This window comes from Lynx rufus, unplaced genomic scaffold (genome assembly GCF_022079265.1).
Source record: "Lynx rufus isolate CCGP_SWC_20201006 ecotype Redwood Valley unplaced genomic scaffold, mLynRuf1.p SCAF_27, whole genome shotgun sequence".
Lineage (NCBI taxonomy): Eukaryota > Metazoa > Chordata > Mammalia > Carnivora > Felidae > Lynx > Lynx rufus.
Window position 1 is genome coordinate 6,289,137 of NW_025814842.1, and position 16,564 is coordinate 6,305,700.

Here is a 16,564-nt window from a genome sequence, read left to right on the forward strand (position 1 = left end):
AAGAATGTTTTGCTATACAGGGATTTGACTGCATTAATGAGTTTTTATGGCAGGTACACATTTCTAACCACAAAATCAGTTGTGTAAGATAGGTCAGGGTTTTTTGTTGTTGTTTTGTTTTTTTTGTTTTCAAGAACTGTTCTGCTGAGCAGCAAAAATCTCAGTCAACACAGGGTTTCCTCAGTTCAGGTTAGGTGTCTGATGTAGGGTCACTGCAATGGAGGGTAGAGGCAGATGGTCCCTGATTGTCCCCCAAACCTGCCCAAGGTCCTATGAGTCCCTCCCTGGGGAGTTGTCGGCTCACAGGGGATAATCTCAAGAGCCCAGCATGTGAGGTATGAAGGCTCTGCTTCTGTAGTCTCAAAAGTGTGAATACTAAAGGTCTTAAATATAAATACCTGAGTTAAGATAGGGGAGAAACAACCAGAACACCCAGATCAAGGTTGCCTGGACTAGGAGAGGACAGAAAATAGGAGGCGGTTGCTGATTAGGTTCTGCTGAAGGTTCCAGGGCCCTGCCTCCTCCCTTAACCCCCATCCCACCTCCAACTCCTGGTGCAGATGAGAAAGCTCCCCAATAACCTGGGAGTTAAGAGCAGAGGAATATACACTTCACCTGGCCGGTGAAGCATAGGTGGGAACAAACCTTGTAAAGTAGCCCCAGTCAGGGGCACCTGGGTGGCTCAGTCAGTTAAGCATCCAACTTCAGCTCAGATCATGATCTTGTGGCTCATGAGTTCAGGCCCTGTGTTGGGCTCTGGGCTGAGAGCTCAGAGCTTGGAGCCTGCTTTGGATTTCTGTGTCTCCCTCTCTCTCTTCCCCTCCCCTGCTCACGCTCTCTCTCTCTCTCTCTCTCTTTCTCTCTCTCTCTCTCTCTCTCGCTCCCCCTCAAAAAATAAATTTTTAAAAAATTAAAAAGAAATTAAGTAAAGTAGCCCCAGCCTGGTGGGAGCCATGGAGGAGAATGGCCAAGCAGCTTACTTGGGCTGAGAGGGTGTGAGGCAGCATCACGGTCCCAGAGCAGTGCAGTAGAGAATGTTCTGGAAACAGCCACTATGTCCAGGACAGGCGACGGGAAGCCATGTGGGCTACGAGTGTGTCTGTGACATCAGCACAGATGGACCCCAACAGCTGAGACTTAGATGATGCCCCCAGTGCTTTCCACTCTACCTGGAACTTAGAAACCCAAGCAGGAAGATATTGGATTAAATGAAATTTCTCTGAACTCAGGGAGGCTTGATGTAGGAATGGAGTTTGGTCATGGATTAGTCAAGGTAGTCACATTTCTTGGACACCTCTGGTTGCGGCTGATATTTATGGCTGCTCCAAGGCGCTGGGTGGGTCCCTGGGAGCTCCTCTGGGTGGGCAACAGGTCTCCCAACTGAGGAAGGAGATCAGAAAGGCTCTACTCCTCCCACCTTTTCTGGGTTTTCAGACCTGGTGGGGGGATGCAGAGGGGGAGAAAGGGTCTGAGAAAGGAAGGCCTGGAGTTTAGGCCTAATGGGCCTGGGGAGTCCTGGGCACTGGCCCCCCAAGCTGTTCAGTGCTTACCCATTCTTTTGTGGGCCTCAGCCTCTCATCTGTAAAATGAGGAGCTTGAACTCACTGTTCTCCAATGCCCAAGCCCTGATGCCCCATGAGTCTATGACTTGGAGTATATTGCTTCTCTTTGGATACAGTGAGGCTAGGAGTGCCTGCTTCTGCCTTGATGTAAGAATGTCTGTGTCACATGCCATGGCCCTGGGAAGCTGGTGGTCCTCGTGTGCCTTATTAACGAGAATATTCCTTTCTCAGAGGAGATAAAGGAACTGATTGATCAGCTGGGTGAGGGAGGACGGAGTGTGCATGAGCTGCAGAAGTTGAAGAAAAAATTGGAGATTGAGAAAGAAGAACTCCAGGTGGCCCTGGAGGAAGCGGAATCTTCCCTGGAGGTAACCATGTGGCCATCACCTTGAAGGCTGGACCCTTGGCCAGAGACTATGCACCTACTTGGCCAGAAAGACTGATGTTTATATTCCTGGCAGGTTGAAGAGAGCAAGGTGATTCGAATTCAGCTGGAACTGGCTCAGGTTAAAGCTGACATCGACCGGAGAATCCACGAGAAAGAAGAGGAATTTGAAGCTACGAGGTATGGGGCTGAAGTGATGGGAGGCTGACTTTGGGTAGCATTGATGGGCCTCTGCCACCTACTAGTCATCTGGCCTTCGGCAATTTAGGTGAATACTCTGAAACATAGTACTTCAGTGATCACAAAACACCATGGGATAATTAATCATCATCATCATCATCATCATCATCATCATCATCATCCAAAAATGGGCAAAGGACTTTAACAGACATTTCTCCAAGGAAGATATACAAATGGCCAATAAGCACATGGGAAGATGCTCACTACCACTAGTCATGAGGGAAATGCAAATCAAAACTACAAGGAGATACCACCTCACACCCATTAGGATGGCTGCCATCCAAAACGCAAGAAATAACAAGTGTTGGTGAGGATGTAGAGAAACTGGAACGTTTGTGCACTGTTGGTGGGAATGTAAAATGGTACAGCCGATGTGAAAGCCAGTACAGAGGTTCCTCAAAAAATTTAAAATAGAATTACCATATGATCCAGCAATTCTACTTCTGAATATTTACCCAAAAGAACTGAAAGCAGGGTCTTGGAGAGATACTTGTATACCATGTTCATAGCATTATTCAGAAGAGCTGTGGCATGAAAGCAACCCAAGTCCACTGACAAAGGAATGGATAAACAAAATGTGGTCTCTACACACAGTGCAAATTTATCCAGCCTTCACAAGCAAGGAAATTCAGACACCTGCTACAACATGGGTGAACTTTGAGGACATTATAACTGAGTGAAAAAAAGCCAGTCACAAAAAGACAGATACTGCATGGTTCTACCTACAAGAGGAAGTACTTAGACCAGTCACAATCACAGAAACAGAAAGCAGAACAGTGGTTGCCAGGGGCCAGGGGAAAGAGGGATATTAGGGAGTTAGTGTTTCATGGGGACATGGTTTAGTTTTATCAGATGAAAAGAGTTCTGGAGACAGGCGGTGCCAGTAGAAGCACAGCATGATGTATGTGTTTAATACCACGGAAACGCACACTTCAAAATGGTTAACATAGGACATTTTACGTAATGCATATTTTCCCACAATAAAAAAGTCAGAAAGCCCCCCTGTGAGATGGATGCAGTTGCCCCATCTGACAGATGTGAATGACGACAGCTTCTTGTCACCCCTCTCAGGGGTAGTGAAGATTAACTGAGATGATAAATATGAAAGTACTCCATAACCTGCAAAGCCACACAGATATAAATTACTATGAACATTCATGAACCCTCAGAAAACATCCACCACGTCATGGAAAAGAACTGATCTGCTGGGTGCTGGATTTGGAGATTTCTTTTTAATTCAGTGTCCACTGTTGCTGCCTGAGGTTCCAGTAAGTTTTGGACTCAGCACTAAGTTTTTGTTTACAGAAATATGATTTGTTGTGATTCTGAGAAGATCAACACATTTGCAACTGTTCACGTTGGCATCTTGCCTAAACTGCCTGCCTGAAATCTTCCTGCACTATTGCTTCCTGAGTTTACAACATCCCCCACAATCACCCCTAACAAAGCTGTAGGCAGAGCCACCGGAGGGAGAAGCCCCATGACTCCGCAGCCATTAGAATAAACCCTAAATATCTAGCTATATGCCACTATGTGGCGTGGCGGGGGGAGGGGAGGAGAGAGAGTTTGCAACAGATTGGAGATATAATTTACATAGTTTGCCCATGACAAGGGAAAAATTCAATGGTTTTCAGTTGTGCAATTATCACTGCAATTTTAGAACATTTTCATCACTCCCCCAAAGAAACCCCATATCCTTTTGCAGTGTTGCCCCATTTCTCCCCACCACCCCCACTCCCAGACCTAGGCAACAACTAATCTATCCAACAACTTTCTCTGGATTTGCCTATCCTGGACATCCCATATAAATGGAATCCTACAATATGTGGTCCTTTGTGACTGGCTTCTTTCACTTGGCATCATGTTTTCAAGCTTCATCCATGTTGGAGCAAGTGTAAGTATTTCATTCCTTTTTATTCCTAAATACTATGCGATAGTTTGGACAGATCCCAATTGTTTATCTATTTTATCTATTTATCTATTCATCTATTCATCAGTTGATGGACATTTGGGTTGTTTTCACCTTTGGGCCACTATGGATAATGCCACTATGAGCATCCATATACAAGTTTTTGTGTAGATAGAGGTTTACATTTCTCTTGGGTATGTACCTAGGACTAGAAGTTCCGGTAATATGTTCACTCTGTGTTTAACTTTTTGCAGAATGGTCAGATTCTTCTCCAAAGCAGTTGTACTATTTTACATTCTCAGGGTTATAAGGGCTGTAGGGTCTCCAGATCTTCTCTAACATCTTATCATTACCTTTTTTTATCCTAGCCAACCTAGTGTATGGGAGGTAGTATCTCACTGTGGTTTAGAACTGTATTTCCATTATAGCTAATGATGCTGAGCACCTTTTTAAGTTATTTTTTTTTTTTTAAGTTTCTTTGAGAGAGAAAGAAAGAGCACGCATCAGCACAGAGCCTGATGCAGGGCTCAAACCTACGAATCATGAGATCGTGACCTGAGCTGAAATCAAGAGTTGGATGCTTAACCAACTGAGCCACCCAGCTGCTCCTGCTAAGCATCTTTGATGTGCTTATTGGCCACTTCTCTATATTGCCTGGAAAAATGTCTATTCTAATCCTTGGCCCATTTTAAAAACTAGGTTGTCTTTCTACTGTTGAGTTGTAAGAGTTCTTTAAATATTCTGAATACTAGACCCATCCTTTATCAGATATGTAATTTGCAAATATTTCCACCCATTCTGTGAGTTGCCTTTTCAGTTTCTTAATAATACCCTCTGAAGCACAAATGTTTTTAAATTTGATGAAGTCTATGTATCTGTTTTTTTCTTTGGTAGCCTGTATTTTAGGTGTCATATCTAAAAAACTCTTTCCCTAATTTAGTCACAAAGATTCTTGCCTATTTTTCCTAGATGAGATCAGAGTTTTACAGTTTTAGCTCTTACATTTAGGTCTTTGGTCCATTTTGAGTTAATTTTTGTATAAGGTATGAGGTAGGGGTCCAACTTCATTCTTTTGCATGTGGATATCCAGTTGTCCCAGAACTACTTTCTGGAAAGACTGCTCTCTCCCTATTGAATGGTCTTAGCATCCTTGTTGAAAATGAATTGGCTTGGGTTTATTTCTGGATTCCCAATTCTATTCCATTCATCTATAGGTCTATCCTTATGCCATGACCACAATGTCTTGATTACTGTGGCTTTGAAATTGGGAAGTGTGAGTCCTCCACCTTGTTGTTCTTTTTCTAGATTATTTTGGTTATTCTGGGTCCCTTGCATTTCTATATAAATTTTAGGATCAGCCTGTCAGTTTCTGCAAAGAAATCAGCTGGCATTTTGATACTGACTGCACCGAATTCCACCTTCACAACATTATGTCTTCCAATCCATGAACATGAATGTCCTTCCATTTATTTAGACCTTTATTTTTTTCAACATGTTTTATAGTTTTTTTCTTGTATTTATTTTTTAAGTCAAATTGAATAAAAATTCTGTTCACTTTTGAGAATGTCATGATACCTTCTCCCATGTCTAGAAATTGAATACATCTCAGAGTGCTATAAATCCAGCAATGTGCCTACACAATAGAAGGTGTGCAGGGGTAGAGCAGAGGTGAACACTACAGACAAGGGGCAGGTGACAGGATCTTTTCATGCTAGCCATTTATTTCCCTCAATGAAACAAATATTTTTTGAACATGTAAATTGCCTCCTCTAGTCTCCTTCTATGGAGGGTTTTATGAAAATGTTCATTATACTGATTACAATATAACTAAATATATTAAATACAATCAACCAATAACTGCTGTTTTACAGAGAGACAAGCTTTGGCTTGTATAGCCAAAGCTCACATTTTGTAATTAAAAAAACAAAAACAAAACAGCTAGCATTTGGGTTTGAATCCTGTCTCTGTCATGGGCTAAACCTTTGGCATGTTTTTCATCATCTTGGAGCCTCAGTTTCCTTGCAGGGCTATTCTGCATGTTGAATGAATTGAGATCACAAAAGATATGAGGTAAACATTGACCTTCTGTGTCCTTTCCCAAAGCACACACTCCCCCACTTAAATGCTTTAAGGGAAGATACACTCTAATTTCAAATATGGTGGCCATATGCATGTTGATGCTCACAGACCTCTTAACTAGGGAGGTTTAGCACAGCCTGACCAGCGGGCCCAGTATGCCAGGGTCTTCTCTGATTGCACTTGCAGGAAGAACCACCAGCGGGCAATCGAGTCCTTGCAGGCCAGCCTGGAGGCAGAGGCCAAGGGCCGGGCAGAGGCACTTCGGCTCAAGAAGAAGATGGAGACGGACCTGAATGAGATGGAAATCCAGCTGGACCACGCCAACAAGAACAACAGCGAACTTGTAAAGACCCTGAAAAGGCTGCAACAGCAAATCAAGGTAGCAATCTGGGACCTCATCACAAAGTAAGCCATCCCCAAGCTTGCAGGTCCAGGAAGCTAACTTCATGCATGTCTGCAGCTAGGAGAAAAGCATGAAAGTGGCAGCATGGGGTGGCTGGAAGTCTAGGGAGCAGGACACTTGGGGACTATCTATATGAGAGGCCCCAACCACCTAAGTCCATACCCTGGACCACTAAAAAGAGGGAAGAGAGAAGGAAAACAGAAAGTTGGGCCTGTCTTGGTTCTTTTTTTTTTTTTTTAATTTTTTTTTCAACGTTTATTTATTTTTGGGACAGAGACAGAGCATGAACGGGTGAGGGGCAGAGAGAGAGGGAGACACAGAATCGGAAACAGGCTCCAGGCTCTGAGCCATCAGCCCAGAGCCCGACGCGGGGCTCGAACTCCCGGACCGCGAGATAGTGACCTGGCTGAAGTCGGACGCTTAACCGACTGCGCCACCCAGGCGCCCCTGTCTTGGTTCTTAAAGTCATTTGACTTATTATATGTGAATTCGGGACAGAAAAATAAAGAACATAGTAAATACTTATATGCCCACCACTCATCTTAAGAAAAAAACACAAATAGAATTGAAGTCTTCCTTTATTGCTATCATTGGTCTTTAAAGCATCTGTAGCTGGATCCATGCATTCAACATACCTTTTATTAGAGACCTGCCCAGCGTAGGCACTGTATTAGGTGCCAGAGGTACAAGAATGTATATAATAAACAGACATCCCTGCACATAGACAATAAACAACACATAAATAAAACTGTAGTATTAAAAACGGCGATACGTGCTACAGAGAAACAACCAGATAGGAGAAGGGAGATGTGGGTTAGCCAGTGGGGGTGTAATGGTCAAGATCACTGAGGAAGGCCTCGGTGAGAAGGGCCTGCTGGAGACTCAAGGTGCTCTGTCCTCAGAAAAGCCTTGACCTTATGGTTACCTCTCACTGGACAAATTCTGGGGGCGCTTGGGCCCTGGCCTGCTAGGCCGCAACCAGACTGGGAACTCCCCCAGCGCAGATCGATACCTTCCACTCTCCTCCTCTGTGGCCTTGAACTCCCCAGCCAGACCCCAGCTCCCTGCTGAGCCCAGACCATGCCAGGGTCCAGGAGATGGGCTCAGGCCGGGTCCTCTGGCCCCCCCAGGACCTGCAGATGCAGATGGACGAGGATGCCCGGCAGCACGAGGAGCTGCGGGAGCAGTACAACCTGCAGGAGCGGCGCCTGAGCCTGCTGCAGACGGAGCTGGAGGAGGTGCGCGCGGGCCTGGAGGGCAGCGAGCGCTCCCGCAAGCTGCTGGAGCAGGAGGTGGTAGAGATCACCGAGCGGCACAACGAGGTCAACATCCAGGTAGGATGGCGGCTTCCTGGGAGTGGGGGGGCGTCTATGCAGACTCACACTTGGCGTGTGGGGGCAGGGCCAGGATGGTGCCCAAACCCTGTGGGCTCCCCTCAAAACTCAAAGGCAGATGGTGTCCCCACTTGGGAAATCCTCAGAACTCACCTGCAGAGACTTCTTTTGTTATGGCAAAAACCCCCCGTAACATAAAATGTACCATTCTTAACCATTTTTAGTGCACACACAGTGTGTGAACTACATGCACATTGTTGTGCAGAGCTTTCAAAGACAGGCTCCTAGACTCTCTCCCTTGGAGACTGTGATCCAGAATCTGGTCTGTGGCGGGACTCCAGAAATTTAAACTTTTGGATCTAAACTCCTCAGGAGATTCTGATGATTTAGCCAATTTTAAGGACTGCCATTACCTTCAGTGTCACTGAGGATAGAACTTCAGAACTAGAAGGGATCTAGAATATTCCAAAGTCTAGGAGCACCTGGGTGGCTCAGTCAGTTAAATTAAGCCTCTTTTTTTTTCAACGTTTTTTTTTTTATTTATTTTTGGGACAGAGAGAGACAGAGCATGAACGGGGGAGGGGCAGAGAGAGAGGGAGACACAGAATCGGAAACAGGCTCCAGGCTCCGAGCCGTCAGCCCAGAGCCTGACGCGGGGCTCGAACTCACGGACCGTGAGATCGTGACCTGGCTGAAGTCGGACGCTCAACCGACTGCGCCACCCAGGCGCCCCAAGCCTGACTCTTAATCTCCAGTCAGGTCTTGATCTCGGAGTTGTGAGTTCAAGCCATGCACTGGGCTCCCTGCTGGGCATGGAGCCTACTTAAAAAAAAATCAGTAAATAAAAACAAAGTCTGACATTCATTTTACAAATGAAAAACCATGACCCAGAGAGTTGAGTGGCTTATGTGTGGTCAAAAAAGGGGACCCTTATCTACCAGCGGTAACACCAATACTGCTTACAGTGCAATACTTTGCCAGCACAAACTTAATTCCTACTTAGCATCTCATGTGAATTCACCAAAAGAAAAAAATGTGCATGGGACATATAGGGATCACAACCCCACTTTAGAAATAAGACCAAAGCCTAGAGGTAAAGAATTTATCCACATAGGTAGGAGTACCGGGGTTGAACCTGGGTTTTCCCAGCTCTGAGTTCAGGATTGTTCTAGAGTTCCCACCCATCCCAGGCCGAAATGACGTTATTCCTGGACTCCTTGTGATACATGTTCTGCTCTAAAACACAGAGAAAAATGCAGGGAGAGACGCTTACCTCAAGCAGGGGGTCCAGGCCATTTCCTGTTGGGGGGTTTGGCAAGTATGTCTGTGAGAGAGTTGTTTCTCTTTCCTGGACACAGGAAGGGCTGTGCAGACTTCTGCCTCATGGCAATGTCTTTATTTTCTCTTCCAGAACCAAAGCCTCCTCGTGGTCAAGCGCAAGCTGGAGTCAGATGTCCAGCGCATCTCCAACGAGCACGAGGAGCTCATCAGTGAGTTCCGCTCTGCCGACGAGAGGGCCAAGAAAGCCATGACTGATGTAAGTGTGCACGCTGCCTGGTGCTGGTGGGAGGGGGGCCCGGCCTGGGCCGCCTGTGGAGGACCAGGCCACCCTCAGCAGGGAAGGCCACTTCCTCCCCTCAAAGGTCACTGTGCAGCACCAGCACCCTGCCAGTAGGGCTGTGGTCCTTGTCCTAAGGAGTCTGGAGGCCTTTCTGAAAAGCCAAACACATACAAGTAAGGAATAATTACAAGCTATACACGACCATGTGAGAGATCAGAGCTTGAGGCCTGGGGACATGGGTCAAAGAAGCCATCGAAAGTGGGCTTTCCTGGGCAGGTCTTTTGGCAAAGAGGAGCATTAAAGCAGCCTGAGGAGAAGCATTAGTGAAAGGAAGATGGGAGCCATGCCCAGGTGCTCAGGGGCAGATTCAGCAGGACGTGCTGCCAGTGGTCTTGCCCCACTTCTCTTTGGGGACTCACACAACCTTGAGCGGCAGATACTACGCACCCCACTTTAAAGATGAAGGAATACAGGGGCGCCTGGGTGGGTCAGTCGGTTAAGCGTCCGACTTCGGCTCAGGTCACGATCTCATAGCTTGTGAGTTCGAGCCCCACGTTGGGCTCTGTGCTGACAGCTCGGAGCCTGGAGCCTGCTTCGGATTCTGTGTCTCCCTCTCTCTCTGCCCCTCCCCCGTTCATGCTCTGTCTCTCTCTGTCTCAAAAATAAATAAACATTAAAAAAAATTAAAAAAAAAAGATGAAGGAATACAGATGTTATCGCCAGGCTTGTTGCACTTGCTTGAAATGCCAGCTCAAGACCATTGCAGGTCTTATTTGGTGCTGGGTCTTGAGAGAACAGACCCATACCCAGCATGCAGATCTTCCATGAATACTTGTGGAATGAATGCAAGAACGAGAGGGTAAAGTGACTTGCTGAAGGTCACACAGGAGCTACATGCAGACTTTCGTCTTCCTCCTCCAGATCTGCGCTATGCCCACCCTCTGTGCTGTGCCCCTGATGCAGGAGGCAGCAAAGAGTGGCTGGAGAGCCCCAGGCTGGTGGGAGTCTGTGGGACCGGGGGCCCTGGTGGTGAGTGCATGAGCCCGCCTCCTCCCTGTCACTGGGAGAGACACAGGAGCATGGGGCACCCGCTCCACCAAAACCCAGCAGCACATCGGCAAGGTTCTCCTTGTCAACCACTTGGTCCTCTGGTCTCCAGAGGTCAAGGTCCCTCATCTCTCAATGGCATGGGAACCCAGCTCCAGTCCCCACTCTGCTCCCCTCCCGCAGGCTGCCCGCATGGCGGAGGAGCTCCGGCAAGAGCAGGACCACTGCATGCACCTGGAGAAAATCAAGAAGAACTACGAGATCACCATCAAAGACTTGCAGGCCAAGATGGAGGAGGCTGAGCAGCTGGCTCTGAAGGGAGGGAAGCGCACGATCATGAAACTGGAAGCCAGGGTGAGGGCGACCCCGAGGTGGGCCAGGAGGGAGAGAAGGGAGACATGGCTGGGCAGGGGCCTTTTCCCAAATCTTCCCAAAGCACCCAGTGCTTGATGAGGAACTGGATTATTCAGATGCTAGGAAGGGAAAGGAAAATGAGAGGAGAGCTGTAATTTATTTGTACATAGGTCTCCTCTCCTCTTCCTTCTTCTCCTGTCACCTTTCCCCCAGACTGTGCCCCCAAGCAGGGGAGCTCCCAGGATTCTTCCTCTGTTCCCAGTCTCTGTTTCCAACACTGTTCCTCCCTTACAATTTCCTTAAAACCAGCCTTGGTCTTCACCCATGGGGTGTCAGAGCTAGAGGGGCACAGGAGGTTTGGTGACCCTGTCAGGCCCCTCCCTCCCCCACTTCCCAGAGAAGGAAATGTGAGGCTCAGGGAAAGGGACCCATCTGACTACCACAGCAGACCCATGAGGGGCAGAACCTGTGTGACCCTCCTGTCCAGGGTTTGCCTGCTCTCCTGTGGGGAAGAGGTGGATGGACATTGTTACCATGATGCCCCCACTCAAGGCCACTGAGCTCTCAAGTTCAAAACCCTGTGTTCTCACAGCCACGTCCCTCTCTTCCTCCCTCAGATCAAGGAACTAGAGACAGAGCTGGACGGTGAGCAGAAACAGCACGTGGAAACAGTGAAGACGCTGCGGAAGAATGAGCGCCGCCTCAAAGAGCTGGTCTTCCAGACGGAGGAGGACCACAAGACCAACCAGCGCATGCAGGAGCTGGTGGAGAAGCTGCAGAACAAGCTGAAGATCTACAAGCGGCAGATTGAAGAGGCGGTGGGTGCTCGCCCTAACGTGTGTCCCTAACGTGCCCTCCCTTCCCAGTCCAGGTCTCAGCACCTGGTTGGCATTAACCACAGGAAAGGAATCGAGCCCTGCCAAAAGATGGCCCCTGTGAGCTTCGTGTCCATGGCACTTCATAGGTGGACTGGACACCACACACTGGAGATAAGAACACGTAGAAAATGAAAATATCCCCCAAGAACACCTGTAAGGTGTCATCTAAAACCAGGGAAAGTCTTTGCTGCCTTTGTCCTGCTTCCACTGCCCCTGGTGGCCTCTGCCAGGATAACTTCTCTCTCCTGCTCAGACCGTTAAACACAAGACCCTTCCCTTCTTTAATCCTCCGAATACAAGGCAGGAACACTGATCTTCTTAGTCTGTTTCACAGGTGAGGACATAGCCCAGAGTGGGATATTTATGTCATGTTAGCAAATGTCAAAATCAAAGTCAAATGGTTAGCAAATGATGGCTTCAAGCCTCAACCCTATACCACACGTCTGCCTACCGGCACCAGCACGCCCCCACCCCCACCTTACATAGAACTTGGACTCTGCCATTGTTTGCTGCCAGTTCTGGGGCTACTACGCTGAATCCATCAGCCACCCACACAACCAGCGCCTTTCCCAAATGGCTCGATAAAGATCAGGCTTACAGTTCATATGGTTCTAACCGAAATAGCACTGTGATTCTACTGGGAAGATAAGGGGATGGGAGCTGTGCGGTGGGGGCTGGGGAAAAATGCTAAATCCACACCTTTCGTAGTGGGGCACCAGTAGCTAATGGCTAAAACTACAAATTATAGAAGCATCAACACAGCACATTTTATTTAGAAATATGGATGTCAAGGCCAAAAAAGAATCAGCTAAAAGTACTGAAAGACTGGACTCTCACGTGTCCACGTTGAACCAACCGATAACGACGCACATTTAACCAGGAGAACCCAGGTTTACGCCCTATTTTCCGCTGTGCTTCTGCCACAGGAAGAGCAGGCCAACCAGACCTTGGCTCGCTACAGAAAGACGGTGCATGAGCTGGACGACGCTGAGGAGCGGGCTGGCATGGCAGAGACCGCCCTGAACAAGCTGCGCACCAGACACCGCGTGGCCGGCAAGGGCATCACCTCCGTGGAGATCATCCAGGTGTCCAAGACAGGCTCCTCCAAAACCCTTTCTGAGGAGTGAGATTCTCCATGTTCCAGCCCACGGCCGGTAGGTATGGACTCCACTCTCGATGCCCGTGCTCCAAGCTTACCTTCCCTGCTCCCGCTTTGCTCCTTCCGACTTCTCTGCTTTCCTGTCTGCCAGGCCCTGGCCTCATGCAGTGCCAACTCCAAACCTCCCCTGTCCCTTCAGCTGCAACACTTCCCTCTCCCTCTCTGGATTCTCAAAGCCCTCGGGCGTGTGAGCTCCACCTGTGATACAGGTGCCAGCGGTCATGACACTCCTCTGTCTGGGTGGAAGCTCCTTGGAGATAATGTCTAATGCCACTTGACACTAGGCCTGGCAGACAGGTGCCAATGCTTGTTTCAGTGGAGAACCACAGGGACATTTGCAAGCCTATGGGCAGTATGTGTTCATCTTTCACATCCCCACAATATCATTATTCCTGAGGATTTCGTCAATACTGGTTGAATTTAGGTTTCTAATATTAAGGAAGTAATAATTATTATTGTCCCCCAGGGGGACAACGTAAAGTAGTCCTTTCTTTAATTCAGAATCAACCGAGGAAAAAAAAAGTATAGGAGGCAAATATATAAAAGTCAAAATGCAAGTTTTACTATGTTACAATTCTAGATTGAGAATTTAATGGGTGTCCAACCTGGGCATCCTTGTGTTTTACCCCAGAATTAAAGGTACCTGCAGAACTGATCAACCACAGCCCTGCTCCATAAAGACCAACCCTTACTCCGAGGAGACAGATGACCAGGATTCATCAACCCTACAGGCAGATCCAAAAGGAGAGGCCAGATGGGGTACATGTTGACCCCGTCTTCCAAACACAGAATAAATCATTCCTCCTCCATGAGAGGAGCAAGGGAAAGATGAGGAGAGAGGCAAAGAACATTATTCTAGAGCAGTGGTTCCCCCAAAACGTGGTCCTTTTGACCAGTAGCAATATCAGCATCACCTGAGAAGTTGTTAGAAATGCAAATTCTTATGCTTCACTTCAGATTTACTGAGTCAGAAGCTACAGAAGTGGGCCCAGTGTCTGTGGTTTAATCACCCCTACAGTAATCACATGTATGATCACGTGTGCTAAAACCAACACTGTAGCAGAAATCTCCCCTTACAGAAACGCAGAGCTAGGGAACAGATGTTTCTGCTCCTTTTATCAGAACCAGGCACATGGTAGTAGTTTTCACTATCTTATTTACCCTCTGATAAGGAGATATATAAATATCTCCATTTGTCAGGTGAGGAAAATGAGTTCAGAGAAGTTCAGTGACCTGCTCATGGTCATACGAGCCCTATGCTATGGAAAGGCAAACTGTCTTTTATTTTAATTACTCTGGAGATTGATAAGGCTGCCCTCTGTTTAGGATTAACCAGGACAACTTAAGATCAAGGACCTGGTTTAGGTCAGGAGGGAAGGGGACTGAAGTTTCTGTGTACCGATGGTTCAACCCCCATGGATTATGGGAATTTTCTTCTGGCCTTGTGTTCAAACATGTGGGTGAATCAGCCCCCCCAGTGAGGGTAAGGTTCCCCACTCACTCACAGCTCTCTCTCAGTACTGGGTCAGTTTGGGTTTTAGCCAAAAGTGATAACCCCATTGGCCTCTGAATTCAAGCTGAGCCTTTTCTTACCATGTGCTTAGGGAGGGAACAAAAGATAGGAAAAAATCTTTTTCTTAATTCTCTAATTCTTAAATAATGGTTAGCTCAGGAAGTTAAGGAAACCAGAGGCTTGCCTCTGGACGAGTCCTACAATTAATGTATAGCCATCTCCTTTCAGGGCAAAAACCCAAAAGGGGTCCCTTCTGTTGAACTCGCACTTGGTGGGGGTTACTACTCACCACCCAGACTCAGGAGGTATTAGAGTCCTTCCACCTGCAAAGTCTTAGTCTCCGGTATTAGCCATCTTGTAAAACAGATTCTCTGCCCTGGCCTGGGGACTGTTAATTGCTGGGGCTTGCTGGTCCTGGTCCAACTGCTCTGTCTCCACACCATGAGGCCACAGTCCTGCCAACAAGCACCCAGAGGTGATGAGGCTCTTTTATCCCATCTCCCCTAGCTGGTCACAGGGCTAGATATGCCATCCGTAGCCCTGAGATGTCATAAGCAAACCAGTACATGAGTCAACACTGAGCCAAGACCCCACAAGAGTTTAGTTTTCCAAAGTGGCTTTATATTCAGTGGCACAAATACTGACCAGGCTCTGAACAGGGCCTAGGTCTGGACTCTGAGACACAGAGATGAATAATCAATAAGAAAGGACACCCTCCCTGGCAGAGCTCGGAATCTGGTGGAGAGGAAGAAGCACACATCACCACAGGGCTGTGAGCAAATGTTCTGTGATGCTGTGTTTGCATCTCACCGGGGAGGATCACAGGGGAGGAGTGACTGGTTTAACCTGAGGTGGCTGGGTGGAGCACCTTCACGGAGGATGTGACCCGTAGAAAAGCCTAAGGCGGTGCCACTCCACGAGTGGTCCCTGTTTGTCACCTGCCCAAGACAACAAAAGTACAGAAACTGAGAGGAAGCTTTTAGAAATTTTTATAACAATTGATACTGCTATGACATCCAAGTGCATGATCAATGTATTTTATAAAAGTATTAGTTTCTGGTATTAATTAAACGAGAAAGAACAAAATGTTTAATGGAAATTAAAAAGAATAAGTAAAATTGATTGCTCACCAGATAGAGAAGGAAAGAAGAGAATTCCAGATGGAATTCATATGCCAACAGTGCTGAAGCTGGGTTCATACAAGGGAACAGCATAGCTAGAGAAGAGGAGCTCAGGAAGAGGGGAGAGAAATGGGGTGAGAGATGAAGCTAGAAGCACTGCCATGTGTGAGGCTGTGAGGGGCCCCGTTGGGTACGAGTGTTCCATAATTTCCATAAGGAAATCTTGCTAATTTTGGAAATCCACGTGTGGGATGTGATGAGCAGTAGCTTTCCCTTCTTGGGAAGACATATCACAATGGCAAAACAAGCCTGCTGGCCCCTCATGAGACACCACAGGCAGGCTCGTGGTGGGCACTCTGTCCCGGGGATGGCACTCCAGCCTTCTCGATGGCCTGTATAGAGTCCAGGCCCAGTTGGGCACCCCAAGCCCAAAGATGTCTAAACCTTCACAACCTCAGGCGGAATGAACCAGCTATGACCCAATGATGGTGTCCATTATGAGGAAGGAAGCATCCTGGGGACACTGTCTTTCTATTAAGAAGGAGGCAGAGACGTCAGAACTCCTGGCTCTGGTCCACAAGGATTTTCTCAACCTCTCTCTCTTTTTTCTTTCAGGGTGATACAGATCTCAACAGCAGACCACCGAGAGGGAAAATGTATGAAAACAGGAAACTGGGTATCCTGAGAATGTTTACTATGCAAAGGAAAGTATAAGCCAGAGAGAGGTGCTACAGAATAAAGATAGCTGTGGGGGGAAAGGGTTTGGGGATGTAAATACCCAGGCATCAGAGGAACTAAAATTAGTGTGGCTTCTCTGAGACTGTATCAAGATGTGCAAGCACTTGGATAACAGTAACAGTGGGTCTGTTTTAGTTGAGATCCTACATGTTCATGTCAAAGACGGAATATGTAACTGTCTGTGTGACCTGGCTGTTTCTTGAAATAATTCCTCATGTGGACAATTGTAATGCCCTGTCCCAATGCAGTTTAAATAAAAGAAACATGAAAAATAGACTAGA

At 47.3% G+C, this 16,564-nt stretch overlaps 1 protein-coding gene across 1 annotated transcript in view; it reads left to right on the forward strand.

Annotated features, from left to right (window-relative positions):
- Positions 1-16,564, forward strand: part of LOC124519307 (myosin-16) — a 65,616-nt gene extending 49,052 nt beyond the window's left edge. Inside the window, exons 36-44 of the mRNA XM_047089466.1 lie at positions 1,794-1,930; positions 2,024-2,127; positions 6,362-6,554; positions 7,709-7,912; positions 9,324-9,449; positions 10,704-10,874; positions 11,492-11,692; positions 12,679-12,910; positions 16,161-16,564. Of these exons, the coding sequence (XP_046945422.1) occupies positions 1,794-1,930; positions 2,024-2,127; positions 6,362-6,554; positions 7,709-7,912; positions 9,324-9,449; positions 10,704-10,874; positions 11,492-11,692; positions 12,679-12,879 (1,337 nt within the window). The 3' untranslated portion in view covers positions 12,880-12,910; positions 16,161-16,564. The remainder of the gene's footprint in view (positions 1-1,793; positions 1,931-2,023; positions 2,128-6,361; positions 6,555-7,708; positions 7,913-9,323; positions 9,450-10,703; positions 10,875-11,491; positions 11,693-12,678; positions 12,911-16,160) is intronic.